General features: G+C 38.2%; 1 protein-coding gene across 1 annotated transcript in view; it reads right to left on the bottom strand.

Annotated features, from left to right (window-relative positions):
- Window positions 1-25,630, bottom strand: part of qsox1 (quiescin Q6 sulfhydryl oxidase 1) — a 35,698-nt gene continuing 10,068 nt past the window's right edge. The window contains exons 7-12 of the mRNA XM_052108917.1: window positions 23,501-23,635; window positions 20,621-20,750; window positions 9,358-9,480; window positions 8,295-8,433; window positions 5,245-5,421; window positions 1-1,579 (exon numbers count right to left, since the gene is read on the bottom strand). Coding sequence (XP_051964877.1) covers window positions 720-1,579; window positions 5,245-5,421; window positions 8,295-8,433; window positions 9,358-9,480; window positions 20,621-20,750; window positions 23,501-23,635 — 1,564 coding nt within the window. The 3' untranslated portion in view covers window positions 1-719. The remainder of the gene's footprint in view (window positions 1,580-5,244; window positions 5,422-8,294; window positions 8,434-9,357; window positions 9,481-20,620; window positions 20,751-23,500; window positions 23,636-25,630) is intronic.

The raw sequence follows: 25,630 nt of genomic DNA, 5'->3' as shown, positions 1-25,630 counted from the left end.
TATGTTTTTAGCAAAAATAATTTTAATTGCATTTTACCAGCAAAGCACACCATTTTAGAAAGAAATAGTTTAGTTCTTGTCTCTGGTTGTGATTATTTCAGTTCCTGCCCAACAACACATATTCTCAATTCTAAAAAACTCAATTCATCAAAATATTTTTGTGAAGATAAAAAAATAAAAAAATAAATCAGTTATTTATTCAGGAAAGGCACAAGGAATGAACAGGCAGTGGTATAATGACAAAACTTGACTTAAGAACATGTGGACTTAAAAACAAAACTGTTGAGGGTTTTAAAAACACTAAGCTGCATTTCATTAAAAACAAATATTTGATAAGTGGTCATATTAAAATAAATTTCTGTATGATCAACAAATCAAAACATCAATTATGATTGTAATATTCCTTCATCAGTTGTTTCTAAGAAAAATACAGACAGATTTAAGAACTTAGGCACTGATGAGTTGCTAAAAAAATTTCAGACCACAAGCAGTCCTTCATGGACGAGTGCAGGTTTCATAATACTCAAGTCAGGTGTAGGGTGATTGTATTCGCAGTGCCCTCTTAATTACCATCCAAATAAAAACAGCTCTTCAAAAGCTCTCAATTTCTGTACCTTGTTGCTTTGGAAGCTACCAATTCCTGTAGTAGCCACAGATTGTGAGATTTCATCATTCTTGATAAAAGTAAGAGTGTAAGCTGGAGCGATGCTCTGTGACACTCAAGGAAGGGACACTTTAGCCCGTCGCAGCTTTATCCTCAGTTTAAAATATAGATACATGGATAGTAGACACATGGCAGAGAGAAGATACAGCAAGACACATAGGCTCACATCCAGTCTGGAGAATCCTACGCTGAGTAGGGACATCCAACGCTTGCTTTGGGGTCTGGGGTACGGCTCTATCCCTAGTCCACCACCGAGGTTCTCTTCCTGGCTTCCCAGGTCTCGCTTCACCCTCCAACCTCTCTCAAACTGGATGTCCTCCACATCATCTTGTTTTTGGAGACTTCTCCGCCGCACAATGCCTGACATGGCCGCAGCTTGAAGGGCTTTAGCTTTATAGTGCTGGTTGACAAAGGAGTCCAGGTCTATGATGTCTTCCTGGGCCTCTCGTAGTTTCAGGCCCACAATTTTCGGCTTGTGTTGGGATTGCGGCAGTTGTGTCACTGCTTTGCTCTCTCCAGCTGCCACCATCCCCACAAACTCAGTAGGGTACGGCTCACCAGCCTGTTCTTCCTCCTCCTCCTCCTCCTCTTCCTGCTCTTCCTCTTGGGGCTCTTCGGCTAGAGCGGCAGAGCGGTTTTCGGGAACCTCTCTGGCTCTCCTCTCCATCCCACGCCCGGTTTCTTTCTCCATCCGAGCAGCCATGAGTTGGTTTCTCTGCTGGATGAGGGCTTGGGTCTCATCTTGCAGGTAGTCGTGCAAAATACGGTCAGAGGAAAAATAGTTTTGGAGGAATGCCAGCACCACATCATGGTTCCAGGTGTGCTCACCAGTCCTTTTTACACCATGGCAGCTAGGGCACAAGTCCGGAGATGGCCACTGAATTTTAGGGAAATGGGGATCCTCGCTAAGGTCTCCTGTGTGAAATATTGAGAGAGAAAAAAATTAGGTGGATTTTATGAATGAACAGCCAAAGACTGGAGAAACTAAATCACTGTTATTCTCAAGTTGAGTTGATTGCTCAACCTACAACTGGAATTTGAGAGCAAAACATAAATTTCCAAACCATGTACAGTACTTGTGGTGTACATTTGTGAACATTTAAACATAATAGGGTTAATGATAAAATAAATATGTCAAAGATGATGAACATTTTAATTTTAATGGAATGTTTTTCTTCATAATCTCTGTACGGTTACTCTACCTAGACATTTTTTACTTTAAGTTAAACAAACAACATCAAAATGAGTTTTAATTTATAGGTCCTGACAAAAAAAAAACTGAGCATTGCATGACTTGCATCATTGAACCAATACTACTAAAATATCAACCACAGCATGCTGCATCTGTCATGTGTAGGCCAAACTCTTAACATAGAAACAAAACATTGTTTTGTTTGTTTGTGTGAGGGCACTTCTATAATGTCATTGTGTGTTTTTGTGCAATTGTGAATCTCTTGCATGAGTCTTATTGTGAGTAACTGCATGAGTATGTGTGGATGGGCTCTGTGAGTGTGACAGGTCTAAAGACATGATCAATAGACCTGTGGGCTCTCCCAGTGGGAGGATCATGAAGATAATGGATGAGGCTGGGGTGGACAAGACACCCTCCATCCACGCGCACACACGGCTAGACACCAACCAACCTCTTCTCTTCACACCCCCTTTGAACATGCCACCATCTCCAAATTGAATATGAAAGCCGGCACATTTAGGCTGCAGCTCTACCTCTAATGAATTACTATTTTTTCCCTTTAGATGTTTTCCTTTCCTCTCCCTCCCTCCCCCAAATGCCACCCCATACGAAGGCATACGCTAATAAATTGCTTGTGGCTGATGTCGTGGGGCGGCCGGGACACTACAAGAGATGGCAGCAGCGTTTGGTTTACATCCCTCCCCCCATCTCTTCCGCAGATTAATCTGATGTATATATGCATGTGTGGACGTTCTCTGCATACTGCACTTTACATAAGAGATACATCAATTTTACTATGTGTCTACGGGAACCCAGGGGTCTTAATGCCTTGCTCTGTGACAGCACTCATATCTGGCCATGATGTGATGCCATGCCTGTGAAGATCTCACTTTTAATCATAGAGGTCTTCAACACAGGGGTGACTTTAACTGTAGCACAGTTCATATTGATACAAAAGCTTACTGGGAGAGTGCATTAATATTCATGCGTGTGAAAAGAGAAGGAGCCATCACGCAGGACATTTATGGTGAGTTTGAGTGAATGTAAGTGCCGATGAGTGGGCAGGGCTGCTGTGTATAGAAAAACATTAAGTTGGGAAGGGGGGCAGATTACAGGGACTGTCTAAGTCTCTGTTGAATGCAAAACAAATAGATAGGCTAATCCTATCCTTTAGGTGTGCATGGAATGGATGACCCAACTGACCTACTGAATTTACCAAAATATGCTGCACCCCACAATGCCAAAATGGGACCAAAATATCATAGAGACTTGGGGGCTCTTTTGATTTGGGCCAGTAAGCAACCACCTACAACACCATAGCACATCCTCTCAGAACACGTTAGCAATCAAATCGCAATCCCCTAGCAACCTGCTAAAAACCTTTATAACATAAGACACTAGCAATCTCATGGCAATGTCCAGAAGTCACTAGCTTAGCAATGCACTAAAAATACACTTACCACTTAGCAATGCGCTAAACATATATCAGGAAAACTTGACAACCAGATAGCACTGCCCTAAAAACCACCCTGAAGTCCCTAGCAACCAGATAGGAATGCTCTAAAAGAAAAACTTAGAACACCACACAAAGGCAACTACCTAGCAACCACTCAGAAGTCACTAGCATTGTGATATTTTAACATCTTTTTTCTTATTTTTTTGGCAGTTAAATAATGAGTAAAGATATTTGTACACAAAATTGAACTAATAAATGCAATTTAACCATATTTACTTCTGAGATTACTGGACCCCACCTGCCGAATTAGACAAGAAAAATAGTGAGGTCATGTGTTGCATACTGCAAACTGTTTTTCATATTACAGTTACTCATATTAAAAAGTTTTACTAGGCAGAATGCAGTATATGCTGCTCAGTATGCAGTTACAGTAGGCAGAAAATAAAGCAGTTTCCTGAATGGCTTCACAGAGATAAACAAGTGGCAGCAGCAGTGCTGGGCTAAGGCCTGTTGATTGGGCCTTCGTGCCAGTTAAATTAATTGTGCAGCAGTGATACTAATAGGCCACTATTCATGCCTGGTTAGCTATGTGTGTGCGGTGGGAGGGAGCCACTAAAGAGGCACACTTTCATGAGGAGGGTCCCTCTTGGGAAATGGGAGAGGAACAAAGGGTGTCGGAGGGTGGGAGGTGGAAAAGGTGGAGGGAAGAGTGCCACCCACCTCTCACACACACACACACACACACACACACACACACACACACACACACACACACACACACACACACACACACACACACAGTTAAGCACTTGGGCCAAAAATTACAAAGCAGAAGAAGGCTTGATGCTGGCGGCGTGGGGTGTGCCACCTGCTGTCACAGGTGTCTAGGGAATAGAGGGCCGCGTGGCCCTGGCAGGAGACACTGTTGCAGTATTAATTGTCAAGTGGCGGAACGACTCCCCCAGGGAAAGCAGAGAAAGTGAGACCTAATCAGCAGAAGTGACAGGGGACCAAGGGACACTGTAGAGCCATAGTGAGACACACATGGGGGACTTTTGTCCAATTATTCATGACTCCATGTCTGGTAAAAGGGACGGACACTAAAGAGGCAGGAGAAATCAAAAGAGAACAAACAAATGAATTAACCAAGTTTGAAGAGGGGTAACTAACTCCCTTTATAGCCCTTATGGACAACAGCAATGTGAGTTGTCAAGTTGTCAGAGAGATAAGTACGATTTATTTATGAAATGCGAGCTATGTAGCCATCTTTGCCTTCATGTATACTGGGAAATTCTACTTAGAACTATGAAAAAAAAAACAAATAATAATAATAATAATATATATATATATATATATATATATATATATATTCCAATCAGGATGGTGAATAAATATAGTATGACCAAATATGGAAAACAAAACAGAAAACAAACAAAAAATATATAAACAACTAATTAAAAAGGGTATCACTCATTTTTGTCATACAGAATACTATTTGGGGAGCAACAGAAGATGTGAGAAAAAGGGATGATTGTAAGTGGAGAGAGAGAGAAATGGCAAGAGAGAAGGATGGAGGAGAACAGGACAGCTGGTGTCTGCCCAGAGGATCGCCGAATTAAAGGGATTTAAGGGGAAGAAGCTGCACTGGTGCTCTGGAGAGGGAAAATCCACCCAGTTGTGAACTGACATCATACATCCACTAAAATCACCTTAGGACCAGAAGTTTAAATCACTGCAAATATGGCTTATGTGAAGATTGTTCTAAGAAAAGTCTAGCATCATTTGTTAGCAGACGCCACTTGGTTTGATATTTTGCTATCTAATGCAATGAAATTCATTTTTAAATGTGGCATTTTCATTTTTAAGTGTCCAAATTGCTTACTTATACTGTAACATTTACACTTTCCAGTTGTTAACACTGAAAATACTGACCTGCCAGTCGGTTGTTGACCCGGTTGTGGCGAGTCCACAGCCAGAGGACAGCGGCAGACAGCGAGGCCACATGATTCAAGCTCTCCTTGGCCATACTCTCAAAGTGAGTTGCACAAGTCCTGCATCCGAAGAAACTGCTGACGTATCCTCTCATTGCCTGCAACACTTCCTTAGGCTCTGAGATCGAGATATTGAAAGAGAAAAAAGAGAAAAAATTTAACGTGTCATTGCAAGAAAAGGATCACTGCAAATTTTGCCAACATAAAAAAATCATAAATATATATTATATTAGAGATAATGTACAATCAGCTGGTCATTATTACAAGATTAACCCTGAGAGGGTGATCTGGACCTTGAAGCAAAGCTTACTTTCTAAATAAATAAATGGACATGATATATTAATTGCAGTTGAAATTGCTATTTTTCTGTAGATTACAATGAAGAAAGAGACCACAGAGTGACACAAGAGACTAGCACAGCTATTCAGGAAATGTGTTGCCTGGGACAATGGTCAATTATACAGTTTAGAGGACTAGAGTGCCTCAATACACCAATCAGAGTGACTCTACCCAAGAATGCAGCAACCTGCTATTTCATAGACACATGAGCATACTAACAAACCTCCAGACCCCATTTTGTCCACACTAATCCTAGCACATCTATTCTCTTAAACACAACACATTCTGAAGACAAGTCACCACAGGCAACAGAAGACAGGTCAGGATTGTCGGTGGGCTAGTTACTGTTGTGTTTAGTGCACTGGGCCTTCTTCCTTCCTCTGTTTAGCTGGTGGACACAGTCATAATCCAGAGCACTGACAGTGGACAGATGGAAACCCCGTCCCTGTCCTCCCATCTGCAGGTTATGTGACCCCCTTCCACTCGCGCACACAAACACAAACATGCATCCACACGCACCCCCTCCTCTCCTCTTCCGCCCACTGTAAGCTGCTGGATTAAGTGTGAGTGGAGAAGCCGCGTTCACCGGGTCTTATATTAACCCTTGCAAGTCCAATAATCCAAACAAATCCCTTTCTTTTACCTACACAATTACTATTCCAGCTGCAAAACAAGGCCCAAGAAAAACAGCGACATACTGGTTTCCTAGAATGTGACACTCTAGTGTGTATCGTTTGAGGTGAAGATGGATTTTTTAACTAAATGCACAATAAACACACTTGAGGAAACCCCCCATCCCCCCACCCAAATGCACCAACGGCCACACACGGAACCAATACAGATGCATGTTGGCCCTCTTCACACAATACACAGGGCTCATCCATCAAAATGGCCTTGGAGGTTGTGACACAGGAAGGTGGATGGTAGACTTTGAGTGAGAGGTCATTAAAAGGCCAAGATGAGCACTTGGGCATACAGAACTCGGCCGAGCTTCATTAGACCACTGGGAGTCATTTACATGGAACGAAGATATTTAAGATCTAAGAACTTTAGCAGTTAAGGCAGTAAGGCACTTACAATGGAAGTGAACAAATGTTTAATATACACTAAAGTATAGACAGAAGACGTAAACAGTATACGTGTTGAGTTGATTTTAGAGTGACAAATTCTGGGATTTACCAGCATTATATGAATGGGTTTGCCAACAGTACGTCATCATGCAACTTTACACAGATAAGGTTAGTAAGAAATGTTATCGCACTAATATCACATTAACATACAGTATATGTTTACATCTAGTCGCTATTCTTTTGAAACAGTGAGTATTTAAACATTTACAGACTGACCCCATTCACTTTCATTGTAAATGTGTTACTGTAACTGCAATTGTTTTTAATGAGGGATGAGTCAAAATAATTTTTTGTGGTAATCAAAATTATGCCACAAATGCTGTTGAATGAGCTTATCTTGTTTTGAACCTGGAATATTCCTTTAACCTCGTGTGACGCCATGACCACGTGTGGACTTGTTTTTTGGCTTTGCTATACGCAACGCATAATTTTAATTGATTTAAAATGACTGAATACTGTTCACAATACTCTAGACTGTCATTTAAGGGTTAAACCTCTCTGCACCGAGTCACTTAACACCAGCATGGCGTTGATTTCTGTGATTTCACATTGGGAATCAATGGGTTCATTAAAAAGCTGAAAAATGTTGCTTTTCAGAGATTTTATATGGAGTTAGGATGAAAATAAGGTGCATTTCGAACTGTTCTGTGACCAATGCAGAGAGACAGCATACTGTAGGTTCATTCTTTCACTGAATAGGAGCAAGGAGCAAGGGACATCCTATAGTGCATTCACTCCTAAAATCTGACCAAAAGTTCAGTTTCAGGCAGCAGACTACTATGTGAACTTTTCAGCGAAAACTCATTATTTAGGCATATTTATTTTCTGAACATCCAATCGTTCATCAACTATTTTAAAGTCAATCTGAAATCAGAATTGAGCCTGTTTGTTCTTGGTCTTATTGTGCACGATTCTTAAGTGCACATTATTCAAAAGTTTGTCTTTGCAATCTATTATCAAAATGTAACAAATTTCTCCACATCTAAATTTTTTTTCTTTTTGGCTGACAACACCAAGGCCAATTTAGTTTCAACCAATAGGTGCCAATCCACTGCGATTGACTGCAAACTCTGGTATGGAACGGTCACTTTTCAAGAGCCAACCATTTACCGATGGTTAAAATTTATATATTTTTTTCCCTTATTGAACATCCTGAAATACATCACAATACAGAAGTAAAATGGCTTGCGAAAACTGGTTCATGTTGACTTTAAAATGTTGATGGTGTACTGTAGTGTTTAAAGACTAGTAAAGACTAGATCCTAGTAACCGGAAGTTTGTAGGTTCGAGCCCCACAAGAGACAATCCATTAACCATCACCATTGTTCATCAATGCACTTAACCCCTTGGAAATTGTCGCTGTAATAAGTGTGCTGGGCTTTAGTGTGCTTAAGATAACAGCTTCAGCTAAAAATGTCTACTTACTTAATAATTACAATTTTCACTCAGAAGGGAACATTGAGACATGGACAGTATTTACAAAATGACTATATTGTGTTTGAGTGGGGGCAGTGTACAGTACCTGAGCCACCTGTCTCTTTAGCCTCCACAGTGAGCACATGGAAGAGGGTCCACATGGCACAAGGGTATCCACGGTATCTGGCTTGAGATCCCTGGCAGCCCACCCACTGTACACCCTCAGGCAACACTGCATCGCTTGTCTAAAAACACATGCACAAACATAGTCTCAGTGGGCTTGACAAGAATGACAAGAATCAATGTAAATCAATTTCAATTCTCTTTTCAGTCACTTTATCACTCAAATGAAGTGATGTAGGTGATGTGCTTAAAGCAGGCATGACTGTTAAAGGGAATAAAATCTCTTTAGGGATAATTTTCAGTAATATTACACTTCATGCATTAGTAAAAACCCATTTCAAATAGCATTCAACTATTTGTCCTTGTTTGGTATGAGTCCAGTTCTACAATTAGTCGGTTTCCTGTATCTGACTTACAGACCCAATTCAGAGTCACTCAGCAGTTGATTGGTAGGTGTGTCTATAAGATGCAATGATCTTGATGACACAAGCTCATTTCCTTACAGGATTCTATCCTACTTCCTCATTGATTCATTGATTGAGCGGCTAAAAGCTAATGATGCCACTAACTACTCCAGAATGTGTTTGTGTGTGTAGGCATGTGAGCCCCAGCATAATGACTATCTCATATAGTCTTATTAAGTAAACAGCCCTTTGCAGTACATTTACATGAAACATGGAAATTTGTTCATATGCATGTTTTATGAAGCAACACTTGAGGTTAAATGGCAAAATGTGGCATGCTGCCAGTATAAAGCAAGCAGTGCCTGTTCCAGACAAACAATATATATTTTAATACATTTAAACGACAGTATCCCAATAGTCTGACCCCCTGACCCAAGTCTAAATGGAGAAATGTTTTTGTCAAAGAAGTATCGACATATTTATGTGTAGGTACCCTTTTAAATAAATACGACTAGTTCTTGGTTGTATCAAATGTCTGGGTGATATAACATCTCCTATTTGTTTGAGAAGAGAAAGGAAAACAAAAACTTTGAATACTGAGATGCATCTGCTCAGGTACGATCTGATACTGTATTCACTAACCTGCACGGTGTTGTCCAGCATATTTCTAAAATCGCTATATTTGATCTCTGTTCCCTCCTGTTCTCGTAACCAGATGTCCACAGTCTTTAATGCGCTCTTTACAGATGGACGACCTGGGAAATGCTACAAAAAAAAAAACAAGCACATAATCAAACACTTTTTTATAATTTTAATTTTTGGGCTCTGACCTGAATTGATTAACCTCTCAATGGTCAATATTATAATGGCCATAAATTGGAATAATTTACAGATTTTGCTCTTATGGAAAGAAATTGGTACTTTTATTCACCAAAGTGGCATTCAACTGATCACAATGTATAGTCAGGACATTAATAACATGAACAAGTACTATTACAATTTGAAAAAACATTACAGAACTTCTTAAACTACTTCAAAGTGTTCTCATCAAAAAAATCCTCCACGTGCAACAATGACAGCTTTGCAGATCCTTGGCATTCCAGCTGTCAGTTTGTCCAGATAATCAGGTGATATTTCACCCACAATTCCTGTTGCACTTGCCATAGATGTGGCTGTCTTGTCAGGCACTTCTCACGCACCTTACAGTCTTGCTGATCCCACAAAAGCTCAATAGGGTTAAGATCCATAACACTCTTTTCCAATTATCTGTTGTCCAATGTCTGTGTTTCTTTGCCCACTCTAACCTTTTCTTTTTGTTTTTCTGTTTCAAAAGTGGCTTTTTCTTTGCAATTCTTCCCATAAGGGCTGCAGCCCTGAGTCTTCTCTTTACTGTTGAACATGAAGCTTGTGTTGAGTGGGTAGAATTAAATGAAGCTGTCAGCTGAGGACATGTGAGGTGTCTATTTCTCAAACTAGAGACTCTAATGTAACTACTCTTGTTTAGTTGCACATCTGGCACAATTGTCCTTTGTCTTTGAAGACTGTAGTGTACACATTTGTATAAACTCTTCATTTTTTGGGGGGCAATATCAAGCATTGTATAGCCTTCATTCCTCAAAACAATGATTGACTGATGAGTTTCTAGATAAAGTGGTTTCTTTTTTGCCATTTTTTACCTAATATTGACCTTAAGACATGCCAGTCTATTGCATACTGTAGCAACTCAAAAACAAACACAAAGTTAAGCTTCATTTAATAAACCAAATAGCTTTCAACTGTGTTTGATATAATGGAAAGTGATATTCTGGTACCAAATTAGCATTATTACTCAAGCATAAGGTGTTGAAGTGATGGCTGCTGGAAATGGGGCCTGTCTAGATTTTATAAAAATTGACTTTCAAATAGTGATGGTGCTGTTTTATTTTTAATCATTAACATCCTGACAATACTTTGTGATCAGTTGAATGCCACTTTATTGAATTTAAATACCAAAACAGCAAAATCTGTACATTATTCTAAACTTTTGTCTGCCAGTGTGTGTATATATATATATATAAAATATACAGTATATCATATATTAACATTATATATTAATTTGGAAAACTAGACACCACACAGTGCGAAACATTAAAAAATGTATGATAAAAAACATTTTCATTCCATTCTAACTGATGCTTCCAAGACTATCAAAAACCATTCTTACAATTTAGACAAAATCTCATCTTTGTTGGCCAGCTAGGTAACAATTACCCAGGCAACATATTTAATTAAACAAAAGACACAACAATACTGTTTAATACATTAGGCAATAAAACATATATTATCTACAAATGTAAAATGTAGTTGCAACACAGCACATGACCAACAAGGAAAGTGACAGTTCCATCAACTGGACCAAAACTCACACTGGCCAAAGGCCATACATACTGTTCAGCCCAGTAATAATAATCATAATGTTCATTATAATCATCATTGTTCTCTCAGAACTACTGGAACAGAACTAGTAAAATCAGGAATCAAACAACTTTTAAAACACAGCAAAATGACATTGAACATCTTGATCTTTCTCTCCTTCATACAGTCTTCACCCAAGGTCCTCCATTGTACCTTTTTTTACAGTCAACAAACAGGAAGAAGTAAAAGAGAATACAGAGGACAGCAGTAGCAGTGGCCATTTATCACTCTGGTGGCAGAGAGCTATCAACCAGTGAGAGACATTACAGATACACTCAGCTGAGTTTGGAGCGTAAAGTCAACTCTGACCAGAGTACATTACAGAGTTTCAAAGAGAGCTGAACTATACTGGCCCAATGTCTCCAACCAAATGAAAAAATACACTTATTTTAAGATACATTCTCTTAAAGCAAGTCTAAATATCTTACATGTTACTTCTCAAGTAAATAAACTCAGCAAAAAAAGAAATGTCCCTTTTTCAGGGCACTGTATTTAAAAGATAATTTTGAAAAAAAAAAAAAAAAAAACCTTACAGATCTTTATTGTATAGATATTGTAAATAATGTTTTCCATGCTTGTTCAATGAACCATAAACAATTAAAGAACATGCACCTGTGGAATGCGTTAAGACACTAACAGCTTAAATTGGTAGGCAATTAAGGTCAGTTATAAAAACATAGGACACTAAAGAGACCTTTCTACTGACTCTAAAAAACACCAAAAGAAAGATGCCCAGGGTTCCTGCTCAATGGAGGCATGAGGATTGCAGATGTTGCCAGGGCAATAAATTGCAATGTTCGTACTGTGAGACGCCTAAGACAGCGCTACAGGGAGACAGGAAGGACAGCTGATCATCCTCACAGTGGCAGATCACATGTAACAACACCTGCACATGATTGGTACATCCGAATATCACACATGCGGGACAGGATGGCAACAACAACTGCCCAAGTTACAACAGGAATGCACAATCCCTCCATTCTTGCTCAGACTGTCCGCAATAGGCTGAGAGAGGCTGGACTGAGAGCTTACAGGCCTGTTGTAAGGCAGGTCCTTACCAGACATCACCAGCAACAATGTCGCCAATGGGCACAAACCAACCTTCGCTGGACCAGACAGGACTTGCAAAAAGTGCTCTTCACTGACGAGTCGCAATTTTGTCTCACCAGGGGTGATGTTCGGACTTGTGTTTATAGTCGAAGGAATGCACACTGAGGCCTGTACTCTGGAGTGGGATCAATTTGCAGGTGGAGGGTCCGTCATGGTCTGGGGTGGCGTTTCACAGTATCACCAGACTGAGCTTGTTGTCAATGCAGGCAAACTCAACATTGTGCGTTACAGGGAAGACATCCTCCTCCCTCATGTGGTACCCTTCCTGCAGGCTCATCCTGACATGACCCTCCAGCATGCCAATGCCACCAACCATACTGCTCATTCGGTGCGTGATGTCCTGCAAGACAGGAATGTCAGTGTTGCCATGGCCAGAGAAGAGCCCAGATCTCAATCCCATTGAGCACGTCAGGGACCAGTTGGATCGGAGGGTGAGGGCTAGGGCCATTCCCCCCTGAAATGTCTGGGAACTTCAAGTGCCTTGGTGGAACATCATGTTAACATCTCACAGCAAGAACTGGCAAATCTGGTGCAGTCCATGAGGGGAGATGCATTGCAGTAATTAATACACCAGATACTGACTGTTACTTTTAAGTTAACTGAACAACTAGTTCTGTATATTCAAAAATGAATGACGTTTATAAAATGTAATTAAATGTTTTTATGTTATAAAAAATTTACATTCAAATGTGAAATTAATTCAAATTAAAGTGTTACTTATAATTTTTTGGTATTAAAAAGCAACACTTTTAGAGTTTACTATCAAATGATGTACTTTTTTTTTTTTTACCAATGCAGATTTAATAGTGTTATAGAGTGCATGAGTGAATGTGTGTGTTTGTGCATGCGTGCGTGTATGCATGCTTTGGGAACTCAGTGAAGTAATGACCAGCACGAGCAGTGTGCCATGAGGCAATGGACAGATTCAATAGCCTTGGACGGATGCCAGTGCTGACCTTACAATTCTGTATCCCAGCTGGGGCCACAAAGCCAATACTAACACTTACTCTTTCCCCCATGAACACATCCACATAAGAGCAGGCCAGGGCCTGTGTGTGTGTGTTTGGGTGGAGGCCCCAGAAGGATCCCAGAGGTGCACCTTCCCTTGATTTGTACTCCTGCGTCTTTTCAATTTTCCAGTGGCCATCTGTTCGGCATGGTGCAGCCTTCTATTCATCACGCTCTAACAGGATCTCTATTAAAACGCAGCTCACTTAAAAAGGCCTAGCGGAGATTTACTTAACCCCAACGCCCCACTCCATTCTGATTTGTTTCCTTAATCTGGGAGATTCGGCAGTAGAGAACGCAGCCAAGGCGAAAAGCTAATCAGAGCTGTACAGGTGGGAAAAGGAGAAAGTCTTTCCCTGTGTGTGTGTCACTGAACAGATCTCTGTACTAGTATGGCCTCTAACTAGTGTGAAAAGCTCATTAACAGGCCTGAGTGTTGAAGAGGGTAATCTGGGATAGCTCAGACAAAAGGCATTGTTCAAAACTAGGTGAAAACTCTATTCATGATCGCTGCAATCAAAACAACAAGGGGGACGTGAATAACTCTTGAGGGTGCTGATGTCTAGTAAATGAGGGGCAGAGAAATTACTATAGAAAAGTTGTTATGCTGCAAGTTCTTTTTAAGAGTTGTAAAGAAAAGAAAAAGTTTACAGATTAAAATACTAATGGACTGAAATCTTGACCTGATTATAGCCCATGAAAGCAAAATTAGAGCTTTGTGGACTTCAGCATATTAAGTAGACGAAAACAAAGCTCACAGACATGGACTAGTGTATTCCTAAAAGTTCACAAAAACAACAAAGCAAAAACACACATTTATAATTTATGGTCTCTTCTAGGAAAATTGAATAAAGCTGGTTATTTTTAATCTAAGAGAAACACACAAAAGTGCAACCAGTGTAGCCGATTCTGGAACTAATGATTTTCATGAATTGGTTCTTTTAAATGAACACTGCAAACTGTTTTTTTTTTGTGTGTGAATCAATAACGTACTAAACCACAAATAATTATTTTCCTCATGTCCATCTTGAAATGAACTAGAATTGTCACTAAAATACTAGAATACTTAAAGCCCATTAGACTTAAACCAGAATAGCTTTTGATGATAATGTGCAGTTAAAGATAACATTCTTTTATTTAATAAAAATGAATTAATAAAATATCTTAATGAAAAATTATGTGTAAACACACCAACTGCAAGAATCTATTTTGTATATCATATATATATATATATATATATATATATATATATATATATATATATATATATATATATATACAAAAAAATCTATTAATTTGGTAATAATAATTAAAACAAAAATTACATTTCTTATTTCAAAATAATTTTTTCCTCAAAAGAACTATAAGAACGGTTAAATGGAACCATAACAGGAATATTCTGGGTTCAATAGAAGTTAATAGAAGCTCAATAGGCAGCATTTGTGGCATATTGTTGATAACTACAAAAATTTTTTATAAAAAATAAATACATAAAAAAAAAAATCAACTTGTCCCTCCTTTTCTTAAAATCATCTGGGTAAAAGCGAGGCACTTACAGTATAATGGAAGTAAATAAGGCAATCTGTAAACGTTAAAATACTCACGGTTTCTAAAGTATAGCCAAAAGACAAACAATATGTGTGATAAAATCACTTATTAAACTTTTCTGTGTAAAGTTATAGTCAATTTCAACTTCACTGCCATGACAATGTAACGCCATAAAACCTGTAGGGTACAACAGGGCTAAAGGCTCCAAAGGGTAAAAGGCTCCAATGATTTTATTTCCTCCCAAAAAACTAAATAGCAACAACATTTTGACCTTGACACATTTTGTGATCAGAAAATAACTACATTTCCTTTAGGGGTGCCTTTAGCCCTGTTGTACCCTAATCCTGCAAAAACTATGAATTATTAACTTTACAGCTCAAATAATGCATGAGTTTTAACAGAAGAATGAATGTAAGTGCTATCATAAAATGATTAGCTTCACATGTCTGCCTTTAAACCCTCTAATCATTTGGTCTAATTTACTTCCATTGTAAGTGCCTCCCTGTAACCTCAATTTTTGCTTTTTTAAAGAGGAGGGACGAGTTGAAATACATTTTAGTGGTCATCAAAATGATGGAGCTTAACTTTAATACTGAATCTGTAAAACTCCTTTAAGTAACCAAAATAGTTAGGAGGAATTGGAACCAGAATCGTTCAATTCTTTACAATTCGCATCCCTATTATATGTAGCTTACTAAACATTAGGTGGACAAAAGAAAGTTGGTATTTAATTGTACAGTGTAACCTGTAACCCTGTGCACATGACAATAAATAACTTAACTTGAATAAGATGGTATTATCATTCATCAGTCTAAATAAACATATTAATACCCTGGCACTTTTTGTAAGTGGTTTTTCCTTCACTATGAGATTTTTTCCTATGCACTCTGTGTATTGAAATATTGTGCCCTTAAGACTCACCAAAGAAAATGTTTTAACATTTGCAGAAGACAGTATTTTCTTCTAAGTGCCAAGATATTCTAACTACGTTGCAAGAGTTTAACCAACAGTACTGTACATCATTGTCAATCATGACATACAGTATAAGAGTATAAATAGCCTCTGCATATTCAATCCACCTAAGCAGTCATATAGATCACCAACCACAACAAACATCCCTCTACAATCACTGTCCTTACTGCTTCAGCCCCCCGCTCTCCCTTCTTCCTCCCCTCCGGACCATGACAATCCACTTCACCCTAGCAATATGTCATCTCCAATCCGATTAGTATCAGCATTCGAGAAACCACAGTGTCTTTCTCTCTCTGTGGAGGTAGAGATTCAAAAGGGAAGACATCTGTTATCCTAGCCTTGAAGAAGACCCGCCATCTGTTATCTGATAACATGGGCTGATAACACTGGCAGGTACTAGTTGTCCATCAGCTTCCTGCAAATTTCTAAAACTGCTTGGGACATCCAAAGTTTGTTGTGGAAAAAATGGAAAGAAGGAAATGCAGGAAACAGGAACTTGTGGTGTCCTTACATTCCGTTATGCCTCTCTGCCATGAATAGTTGTTCAATTCGGTTAGTGGTTCTTAAGTGGTTTTGTTTTAGGACCCATATTTAAAATTGGACATCAAGTGGTGACCCAACACAGTACGAAAACTGTTAAAATCAAACATTCAATGTATTAGTATTACAACAAACTGCATAGGCCCAACAACAGGCAAATTTATGACATACAGGTTCGATAGGAAAATTGACAATTTGGGTTTCTAAACATCCCTTGAATTTCGATGGTTTCATAATGCATGTCACAACCATGATTATCCTTGTTGCAAGCAAACCCATTTTTAGGTCTAATGTTGCCTGGGTGGATTTTTCATTAACCTAGTGTAGATGGTTCATGGTTTCGCACGTAACGCAAACATTCCATCTTCTACCAGAATAATTAATTTGCAAGAAAATACCATAGAGTTTGATGTCAACAAATAATTTGGGAAGCGGCATCTCCTCCTCTTAAAAGTTGATGAGACTATTTGTTTACTATCCTAACTACATACAGTTATACAGTTGATTGCATTTTACTATTTACATTTCAAATAGTTTTCCCTGCTGTTTGCAACCCTATTAGAACAGACCTGGCTGCAACCTATTTTTGTGGCACAATCCACCAGTAAAGCATTTAGGCCATCTTTTCCTATGATAAAAGATGGAGTCACGACTAGGCCTGGAACTCAAATTACCTCCTAATTCCTTGTTTTATTCTCTCCCTCCTGCACGACGGGACGCCTCTTTCAAGAAAGCAGGATAAAGACGGGTAATCCTAAAACCTCTTTGTTAAGCTCTCATGCCTCCAAGATCCACTCTTTTAATCCTGAAATACTGTACATGTTCTGATTCATACAAATCCGGATTGTGCTTCAAGCCACGATGTGTTAAGCAACAGCGCGACCGAGGAAAACGCACGCACTTCAGTTTTTTCTAAACCTCCTGAGTTGAAAAAGGCAACAAACAATGGCATAAAAAACTAAGTCGCTTTAAAATTGCTGCAACTATTTAGCGATTGTTATCATTTAATTTCATAGCTGACATGTTTGCAAATAGCACAGTTTAAAAATGAATTTATTCATTTAATAAGATTTTCTCTCGTCTCATCTTCTTAGATAAAGGACAAGAAAATAAACATTTTTAATCCTTGCATAAGACCTTTTTCATACAAATCTCTCAATGATGAGAGGTAGCATGAAGGACATAAATAGAGTATATCAGACATGGAGTGCAGCAATATTGAATTATTGGCCTTTAAACATAATTTTCATGGCCGATTACTGATAAAATGGCAGATATTATAATTCTGTGCTATTTTGTCAAAATAAATAAAAGAACTCACTAAAAACATTGCAATGGATTATAAGAAAGATGGATGATTACTCATTTTGAAATCTGCTATAGAGAAAAGAAAACTGTTTGAATGAGATGTGGGATAATTTTTTTCAAAATATTAGTGAATATGATTAAATTAATGAATTAAATAATTATTTATAATTAATAATTACATTTGAACTCTCAAGTGAAGGGAGCTCTAATGGCACAACACACTAATACATTTTCTGAGGAAAACACATTGATTTGGCTACATTTACACTTCTCATCCATACTGAAATGGCGTTTTCCTCCACCAAAAATGGAGACTTTCGAAAACACTCGAGTTGTCAGCCATAGTGTGGATGTGTCCTCTGTTTAACTTCTTTGGAAAGTCTGTCAACAACAAAAACATTTATATTTTGCATTTGTTTCCCACACGGTGAGCACAGTAAAAGCTCAGGGTGTAAATGTCACCTGGGGCAGGAGAAAGGAGGATGAGAAGACAGGTTTTGACATTCGTAGGATTATCCCATTACATCAGTCTGTCTGAGTTCTAAGCGTCTTAATCTGAAGTACCAAACCTGTAATCAACCTAACTATTTCTAGCACACGAGACACAGTAAAGATCTTTCCTAGGTAGTATACGGAGATAGGAAGGCATCAAGACACGTCTCAATTCAATTAATTCGTAGCATCCTATCTACTAAAATAGTAGGTTTTTGATTTTCGAAGGCATCCTAGATGTATTCCATTTCAACCAAGAAAAAAGCATTGCAATATTTGCTTTTTACTTTATTTAAGATCATTAGACATGATCTTATGGTGCCTTTGAAGCTGGTCTGAAAACAGTTTCCTTACTAGGTACCTTCATACAAAAACATTGCCTGTTCAAGTAATACCCAAAAATGAAAATCCAGTCATCATTTAATCACCCTCAATGTTGTTCAAAAACTGGAACACAGAAGGAGATGTAAGGCAGAATGACAGCGTCAGTCACAATTCACATTTATTGTATGGAAAAAAGATGCAATTAAAGTGAAAGGAGACAGAGACTAACATTATAACATGAGGGTGAGTGAATGATGACAGAATATAATTTTGGGGTAAACTATGCCTTTAAGTAATTGACTGGGCAGCTGAAGGCAGACCCAGTCAAAATGTGTGTTAATGTGTGTGCATGCAAGCTTGTTCCTCCTTGCCACCATTAATCTCGCCATGCTTTGCTTTAGTAAACAGTTCCTCTTAACTGAGTGTCAATTAATACAGCCAGCATGTCTGTTTAACAAGGCAGCTCAAAAGAGCAGACCAAAAACAGCAAGGACACTCTGAAGAGGCCATGCTAACATTGGAATACCAGAGGGAGCTGAGAATATTGACAAAGCTAACCACAGTTAATGGGAGGCTTGCCCAGGGCCCCCTCTGCTCTTCCAGGCATCTGCGTAAACCTTCCCCTGAGAGTCCTAAATAATCAGAGAGATTGGCAGTGCTATGGTGGACGGACGCAAAGCCCAGTGAAAGGTCATTGTCCAAGACCTCATCGAAGAGATCCATGGCACGCATTCTCTACTGATACAGTAGATAATATAGAATGAGAAAAAAAAAGAGAAAAAAAGAGAGTATTTGTGGAAGAAAATTGAGTGAACCTCCAAAAAAACGAAAATAACTATAGAAATATCAGGGTCAAATGTCAGTTAAAAATCTAAAGAAAAGAAAAAAAAAAGAAAAAATTAAGCAATTGTACATTTGGAAAATAACCCCAAAATATCACAATGCCAAAAATATGAATGTACTAAAACAGGTTTATTTTTATTTAAACAAAATATAATTGATTTTGGGGTGAAATATAACATGCAAATTTCTTTGTGAGACCTACCCATTCAAAATAAACATTAAAAAAGTAACTAATGAATTAGGATGCAATGGAATAGTAAACCAATGAACATAAACAGCCAATCTTAACAGTTTAGAGCACTGAAAGTTTTACTTTAAGTAACTCTACTTTTAAGATATTGGCAGTCAAAATCACTTTGATTTTCAAAATGTGACAAAAACACTCATTTGAGTTGAATGAACTATTTGAAATTCTTCTTCAGTTATTTAAAAAGGCACTTAAATGTCCTGGATTTAATTTGTAACTAAAATGCAAGACCATTCACTAAAATGCATATGTGGGTCTATTTAATAATTTTTTCCCACATTAAGTCAATTTTCATCTGATATTCCAGGAATACCTCAATTAAGCTGTCTTTGACCATAAGCATGTTGCTTTCACATATCATTTGCGTTGTTTTTTTTGGGGGTGTGTTTTTATACACTTAGTTTGCATATGATGAAATTTCCCATCTGTTACCGTACATATCATTATCATGTTCAGAATAAATATCCAATTGTATCCTGCATGTATTAGAAATACAGGTCGAATCAAAGTTCCTGTAGCTCAAGCACTGTAGCAAAGGTCTAACAATGGCAAGATCATGATTTCATGGTTTGATTCCCAGAGAACACATGCCCGGACAAAATTTAACCTTGAATACATTGTCGAATGAGTCCAAATTCATTACATGCAAAAGTACAAATCCATTCTAGAGTGGAAAAGTTATGCATTTTGGGGTTAAGGAACTATTCTTGTTGGAGATTCACATCAAGAAAAATATACTGTGGAAAGGTTTCAACAAGAACCTTTCAAAACAGATGTATAATTTTTTTGTCATCATTTCTGACACATTTTCACCCTGAAATAACCCAAATGGCTGTATGTAGTACTTTTAAAAACCTGTTTCATCTCAGAGATCCAAACACTAACATTCTCTGTGCTAAGGGTTGTCTTGGATTGACATAAAGAGTTCATTATATTCCCCTCTAGTGGTTTGCCATCTGAACTACACATGAGAAAAACTGCATAACTAATAGGGGCTGCCATGAAATAAAAGAATATGGGTGGGTATTGAATGTGTGTGTGTGTGTGTGTGTGACTCACCTTAGCCAGTACAGTTATGTACTTTTTGAGTGCAGTCAGATCATCTCCACTAATGCTGGTGTGAGCAGCCAGTTCTACACGTAAAGAGTAGTGTAATGCTGACTCCAGATCAGACATATACACACGTGTTCTATTAACACAAACAGAACACTTGGAATATCACTGCCATAATTTGCACCATTAAAATCATGTGAAAATCATGAGAATATCATGAAAGGGTCTATATGATTCAATAAACAATTTATATTTACTTTATTTAATCATTAAAATCTTTTTGTATCCTTGGGGATACAAACGTTTAAAAGGCTTAGGAGAGGAGCAATGAGTGAGTTGGTCAAATATTTTTGAAAAATATTGAAAAGGGGGTCCTTGCAAATACAGAGGGCATGCAACTTTGTATATAAAGTCTGGCATCAACTCACAATCTTTATCTAAACATAAAAAGGCAGCATTTATTGAGAAGGCCGCTGACCTTGTGGAAAACATTCCTATCTTTTCAATGTTATTTTCATGATTCCTGCAAGCTATACAATTTAAAATAAAAGCATTATTTTAGATGAAAAACATGGACATTTATTAGTTTCACAGTTACACTTTTTCCACATTTTGTTATGTTACAGCCTTATTCCAAAATTGATTAAATTCATTATTTTCCTAAAGATTCTACAAACAAGACCCCATAATGACAACGTGAAAGAAGTTAATTTGAAATCTTTGCAAATTTATTAAATAAAAAAACGAAAGAAAAAAAATCTAAAATGTACAGCAGTATTCACAGCCTTTGCTCAATACGTTGTTGAAGCACCTTTGGCACCAATTAGAGCCTCAAGTCTTTTTGTGTATGATGTTACAAGCTTGGCACACCTATTTTGGGGCAGTTTCTCACATTCTGCTTTGCAGGACCTCTCAAGCTCCAACATGTTGGATGGGGAGCGTCGGTGCACAGCCATTTTCAAATCTCTCCAGAGATGTTCGATCGGGTTCAAGTCTGGGCTCTGGCTGGGCCACTAAAGGACATCCACAGAGTTGTCCCGTAGCCACTCCTTTGTTATCTTGGCTGTGTGCTTAGGGTCGTTGTCCTGAAGGAAGATGAACCTTCACCCCAGTCTGAGGTCCAGAGCGCTCTGGAGCAGGTTTTCATCAAGGATGTCTCTGTACATTGCTGCATTAATCTTTCCCTCAATCCTGACTAGTTTCCCTGTTCCTTCTGCTGAAAAATATCCTCACAGCATGATGCTGCCACCACCATGCCATGGTATTGGCCAGGTGATGAGCAGTGCCTGGTTTCCTCCAGACATGACGCTTGCTATTCAGGCCAATCTTTGTTTCATCTGAAAAGAGAATTTTGTTTCTCATGGTCTGGGAGTCCTTCAGGTGCCTTTTGGCAAACTCCAGGTGGGCTGTCATGTGCCTTTTACTGAGGAGTGGCTTCCATCTGGCCACTATACCATACAGGCCTGCAGAGATGGTTGTTCTTCTGGAAGGTTCTCCTCTCCCCATGCTGGAGAAATGCTGGAGCTCTGTCAGAGTGACCATCAGGTTCTTGGTCACCTCCCTGACTAAGCCCTTCTCCCCCTATTGCTAAGTTTGGCTGGGCGGCCAACTCTAGGAAGAGTCCTGGTGGTTCCAAACTTCTTCCATTTATGGATGATGGAGGCCAATGTGCTCATTGGGATCTTAAATGCTGCAGAAATGATTCTGTACCCTTCCCCAGATCTGTGCCTCGATACAATCCTGTCTCAGAGGTCTACAGACAATTCCTTTGACTTCATGGCTTGGTTTGTGCTCTGACATGCACTGTTAACTGTGGGACCTTATATAGACAGGTGTGTGCCTTTCCAAATCATGTCCAATCAACTGAATTTATCAGAGGTGGACTCCAATCAAGTTGTAGAAACATCTCAAGGATGATCAGTGGAAATAGGATGCACCTGAGCTCAATTTTGAGTGTCATGGCAAAGGCTGACACTTATTGTTTTTTATTTTTAATAAATTGGCAAAGATTTCAAACAAACTTATTTCACATTGTCAAAATGGGGTATTATTTATAGAATTTTGAGGAAAATAATGAATATAATCCATTTTGGAATAAAGCTGTAACATAACAAAATGTGGAAAAAGTGAAGCGCTGTGAGTACATTCCAGACTCACTGTATATGGGACCTAATGTGTTGGTAAATAACAATTAATACATTTTCAGAGGTACCTTTAAATGCTTGCATTTTAGAGTTAATATGTAATTGTTATAGCAAACATTGTTAAATTTTATAGATACATAAAACTTTGACTATTATGTTGTAATGTACAGAGATGTTCAAAAGACCACTTTTTTTTCTTTTTAAAATGTATTAAATTATCAGAATGACAATGAGTAAAAAGCATAATTAAACAAAAATTACACAAATTTCTGAATATTCGTCCCTCCTTTTGCTTTAATGACAGCATGCACTAGAGTTGACATGGACTTCACAAGTTTGTGCAAAACCAGATGATCCATGTTATCCCAGATGATTTGAGAATGTTCTAAAGAGCCTCTAGTGTGCTTCAATGGAAGTAAAGAAATCTGATCTTTTGTATAAAGGAGTTAATATAGTAAAAGTCACAAATTTGCTTATTTAAGACAAGAATCTTAAGTACAGAATCTTACATATGTCTTATAACATCATAATTACATTAACGTCAAGTAAATGTATTTTTTTACTCCCAAAACTGTGTCTATTTTCATGTTTAAATTGCATTGATTTTCCAGATTTTCAATGTGGATCAGACTTTTGAACCCCACTGTACTGTACGTTTATGAGTAAAGTATCAGGTGTGAAAATGAACAGTTTTGAGGATTAAAGGCTCAAAGGTTAATAACACCAGTTTGTGAGCACTAACTTGTTAAACGGCATCCACTCCACTTGAGTTGAGTTCTTGATGAGATCATTGATGGGAATCTGGGGCTTGCCCGTCCGCACTACCCCTGGCAGCCTCTGGAGAGCATACGAGTAGAAGGTACGTGCTTCTTTTAGTCTGAGAGGGAAGAGAAATCTAAATGAAGGACGAGCAAACTAAACATCAACTATGTGACAAAATTATTTGGATTAGCTGTCATGGCTACCAGACCTTTGATGAGCTCAGAGTCCATGTTTATAGAGCTGCTGCATGTTGAATCAGTTAAATTTGGAATCAGAGTTAAGGTAAGAGGTAGGGTTAAGGGTACAGTTTGGATAAGGGAAATATAGCAAGTTAGGGAAAATATTTTATAAATACTTTAGATTTGTAACTTGTAACAGACCAATACATTGGCCAGGCCACTTAATTCACTTAAAAAAAAAATGTGTTGGATATACTTAAAATTTACATGTAGCATTTTTGCATCACACTTTTTAAGTAAATTCAACTTATGGTCACTTTAGGTTCACAAAACAAAAAAAACTGTTAGATATACACAAATGTATGAATTAATTCAACTTCATTTACTTAAAAATGTATGTCACACTAATAAGATTTAGCAACTAGTAGCAAGTTGTTTCAAATAAAAATTGATATCACTGTATCTATAAAGACAATAATAACTGTGGTCAGGCATTAAACTGGATTTCCCCCAAAGAAGTGCACATAAATCTGCACTTCAGCTATGCGCATTCACATGCGCAGGGAAAAATGACATGGACTGAACCGGATCCAAGTCAATCACTTATGGAACACTAATCACCCTAATGGCGAATTTCCATGAAACAGCTATTTACAGTAAAACAACACCAGTCATTCTAAAGTAAATATGTTTTCATTTCATATCAGGAATTTTGTGTATATCTTTTTACATTGTCTTAAATAATATTGGAATCATATCAGCCACCCTACTATATAGATTTCAGCATTGGTCTATTAGCCATTGAAAAAAACCAATATTGGCCAATTTTAATTGTAACTACAACAATTATTAAGTTGGATGTGTTTTTGAAACAATAATTAGGAGAAAACCATAATTTCAGTTGCATGAACACCTTAGATTCTTGACACACTAATTTAAAATCTTTTTTATAATTTCAGGAATGAAGTAGCTTTACAAAAAAATACTTTCCTCCAAGAACATTAAATGTGTGTCTAGGAATGCAGTTTTATCATGTGCTCATGGCTGATCTGATAAGCTTGCTCACTCCCTGGTCTCCCTTATAATTCTCTCTTTTGGTCCCTTCTCCACAATCATCAATTTTGTTTCCATTTTCACATTAACAGATGTTGGGTGTGGCATGCTGATGAGATGCCATCTGATCATTACCCTCTCCACTAACCCTGGCAATCAAACAATAAATGGCACTGTGCATTCCTGAGTCTCCAGCGCAAGAGGACGTACAGTCCCTCATCTACACAGGCTTCAATCACCCCTAACTGGGAAGCTGGTGGAAAATGAAAAGGGGCTGACGCTTGGGATCCCCTGGGTCCGGCGGCACGCTTCTGAGACCTCGGAGACTTGTTCACCCAGAGAAATTGTGGTGATAGTGTGTGTGTGTGTGTGTTTGTTCATGCTACCCGAGATCAATCACGCATTGAGACCTGACGGCGCGCCATCTGTTGCTTTGCAGAGCAGGGACTGATTGGCAGGTGAAACACAGAAAAGGAGCACTATTGTATTGATTTAGAAGATTAAAACCCCCCTCAACACACACACACTGAACCGAAACAACATAAACCCACCATAAATCATTTCTCTTTTGCGTTTGGCATCTAAAAGGGCCCCACACCTATGCCAAGTTATTTTTCTCAAATAAGCATAAAGCAAAAAAATAAAAAACTCTTATTTATGCCCCTGGTTAGAAATGATTATAAAAGTGCTGTGATTTTGAATAATTGCATACATTAAAATTCTGTTGTTTCATTAACGCGACCAGATGTTTTGGGGTTCTGTAGAAATGGCTAATGATCATGAAACTGAGGAGATGGATTCAAGCAATAGGCTAAATGCTCAAAGGAATAGTTTGCCCAAAATGAAACTTCTCTCATTATTTATTCATCCTCATACCA

Source organism: Xyrauchen texanus, chromosome 37, assembly GCF_025860055.1.
Source record: "Xyrauchen texanus isolate HMW12.3.18 chromosome 37, RBS_HiC_50CHRs, whole genome shotgun sequence".
NCBI classification, from domain to species: domain Eukaryota; kingdom Metazoa; phylum Chordata; class Actinopteri; order Cypriniformes; family Catostomidae; genus Xyrauchen; species Xyrauchen texanus.
Note: the sequence above shows the minus strand (reverse complement) of the source record. Positions and strands in the feature narration are given on the sequence as shown.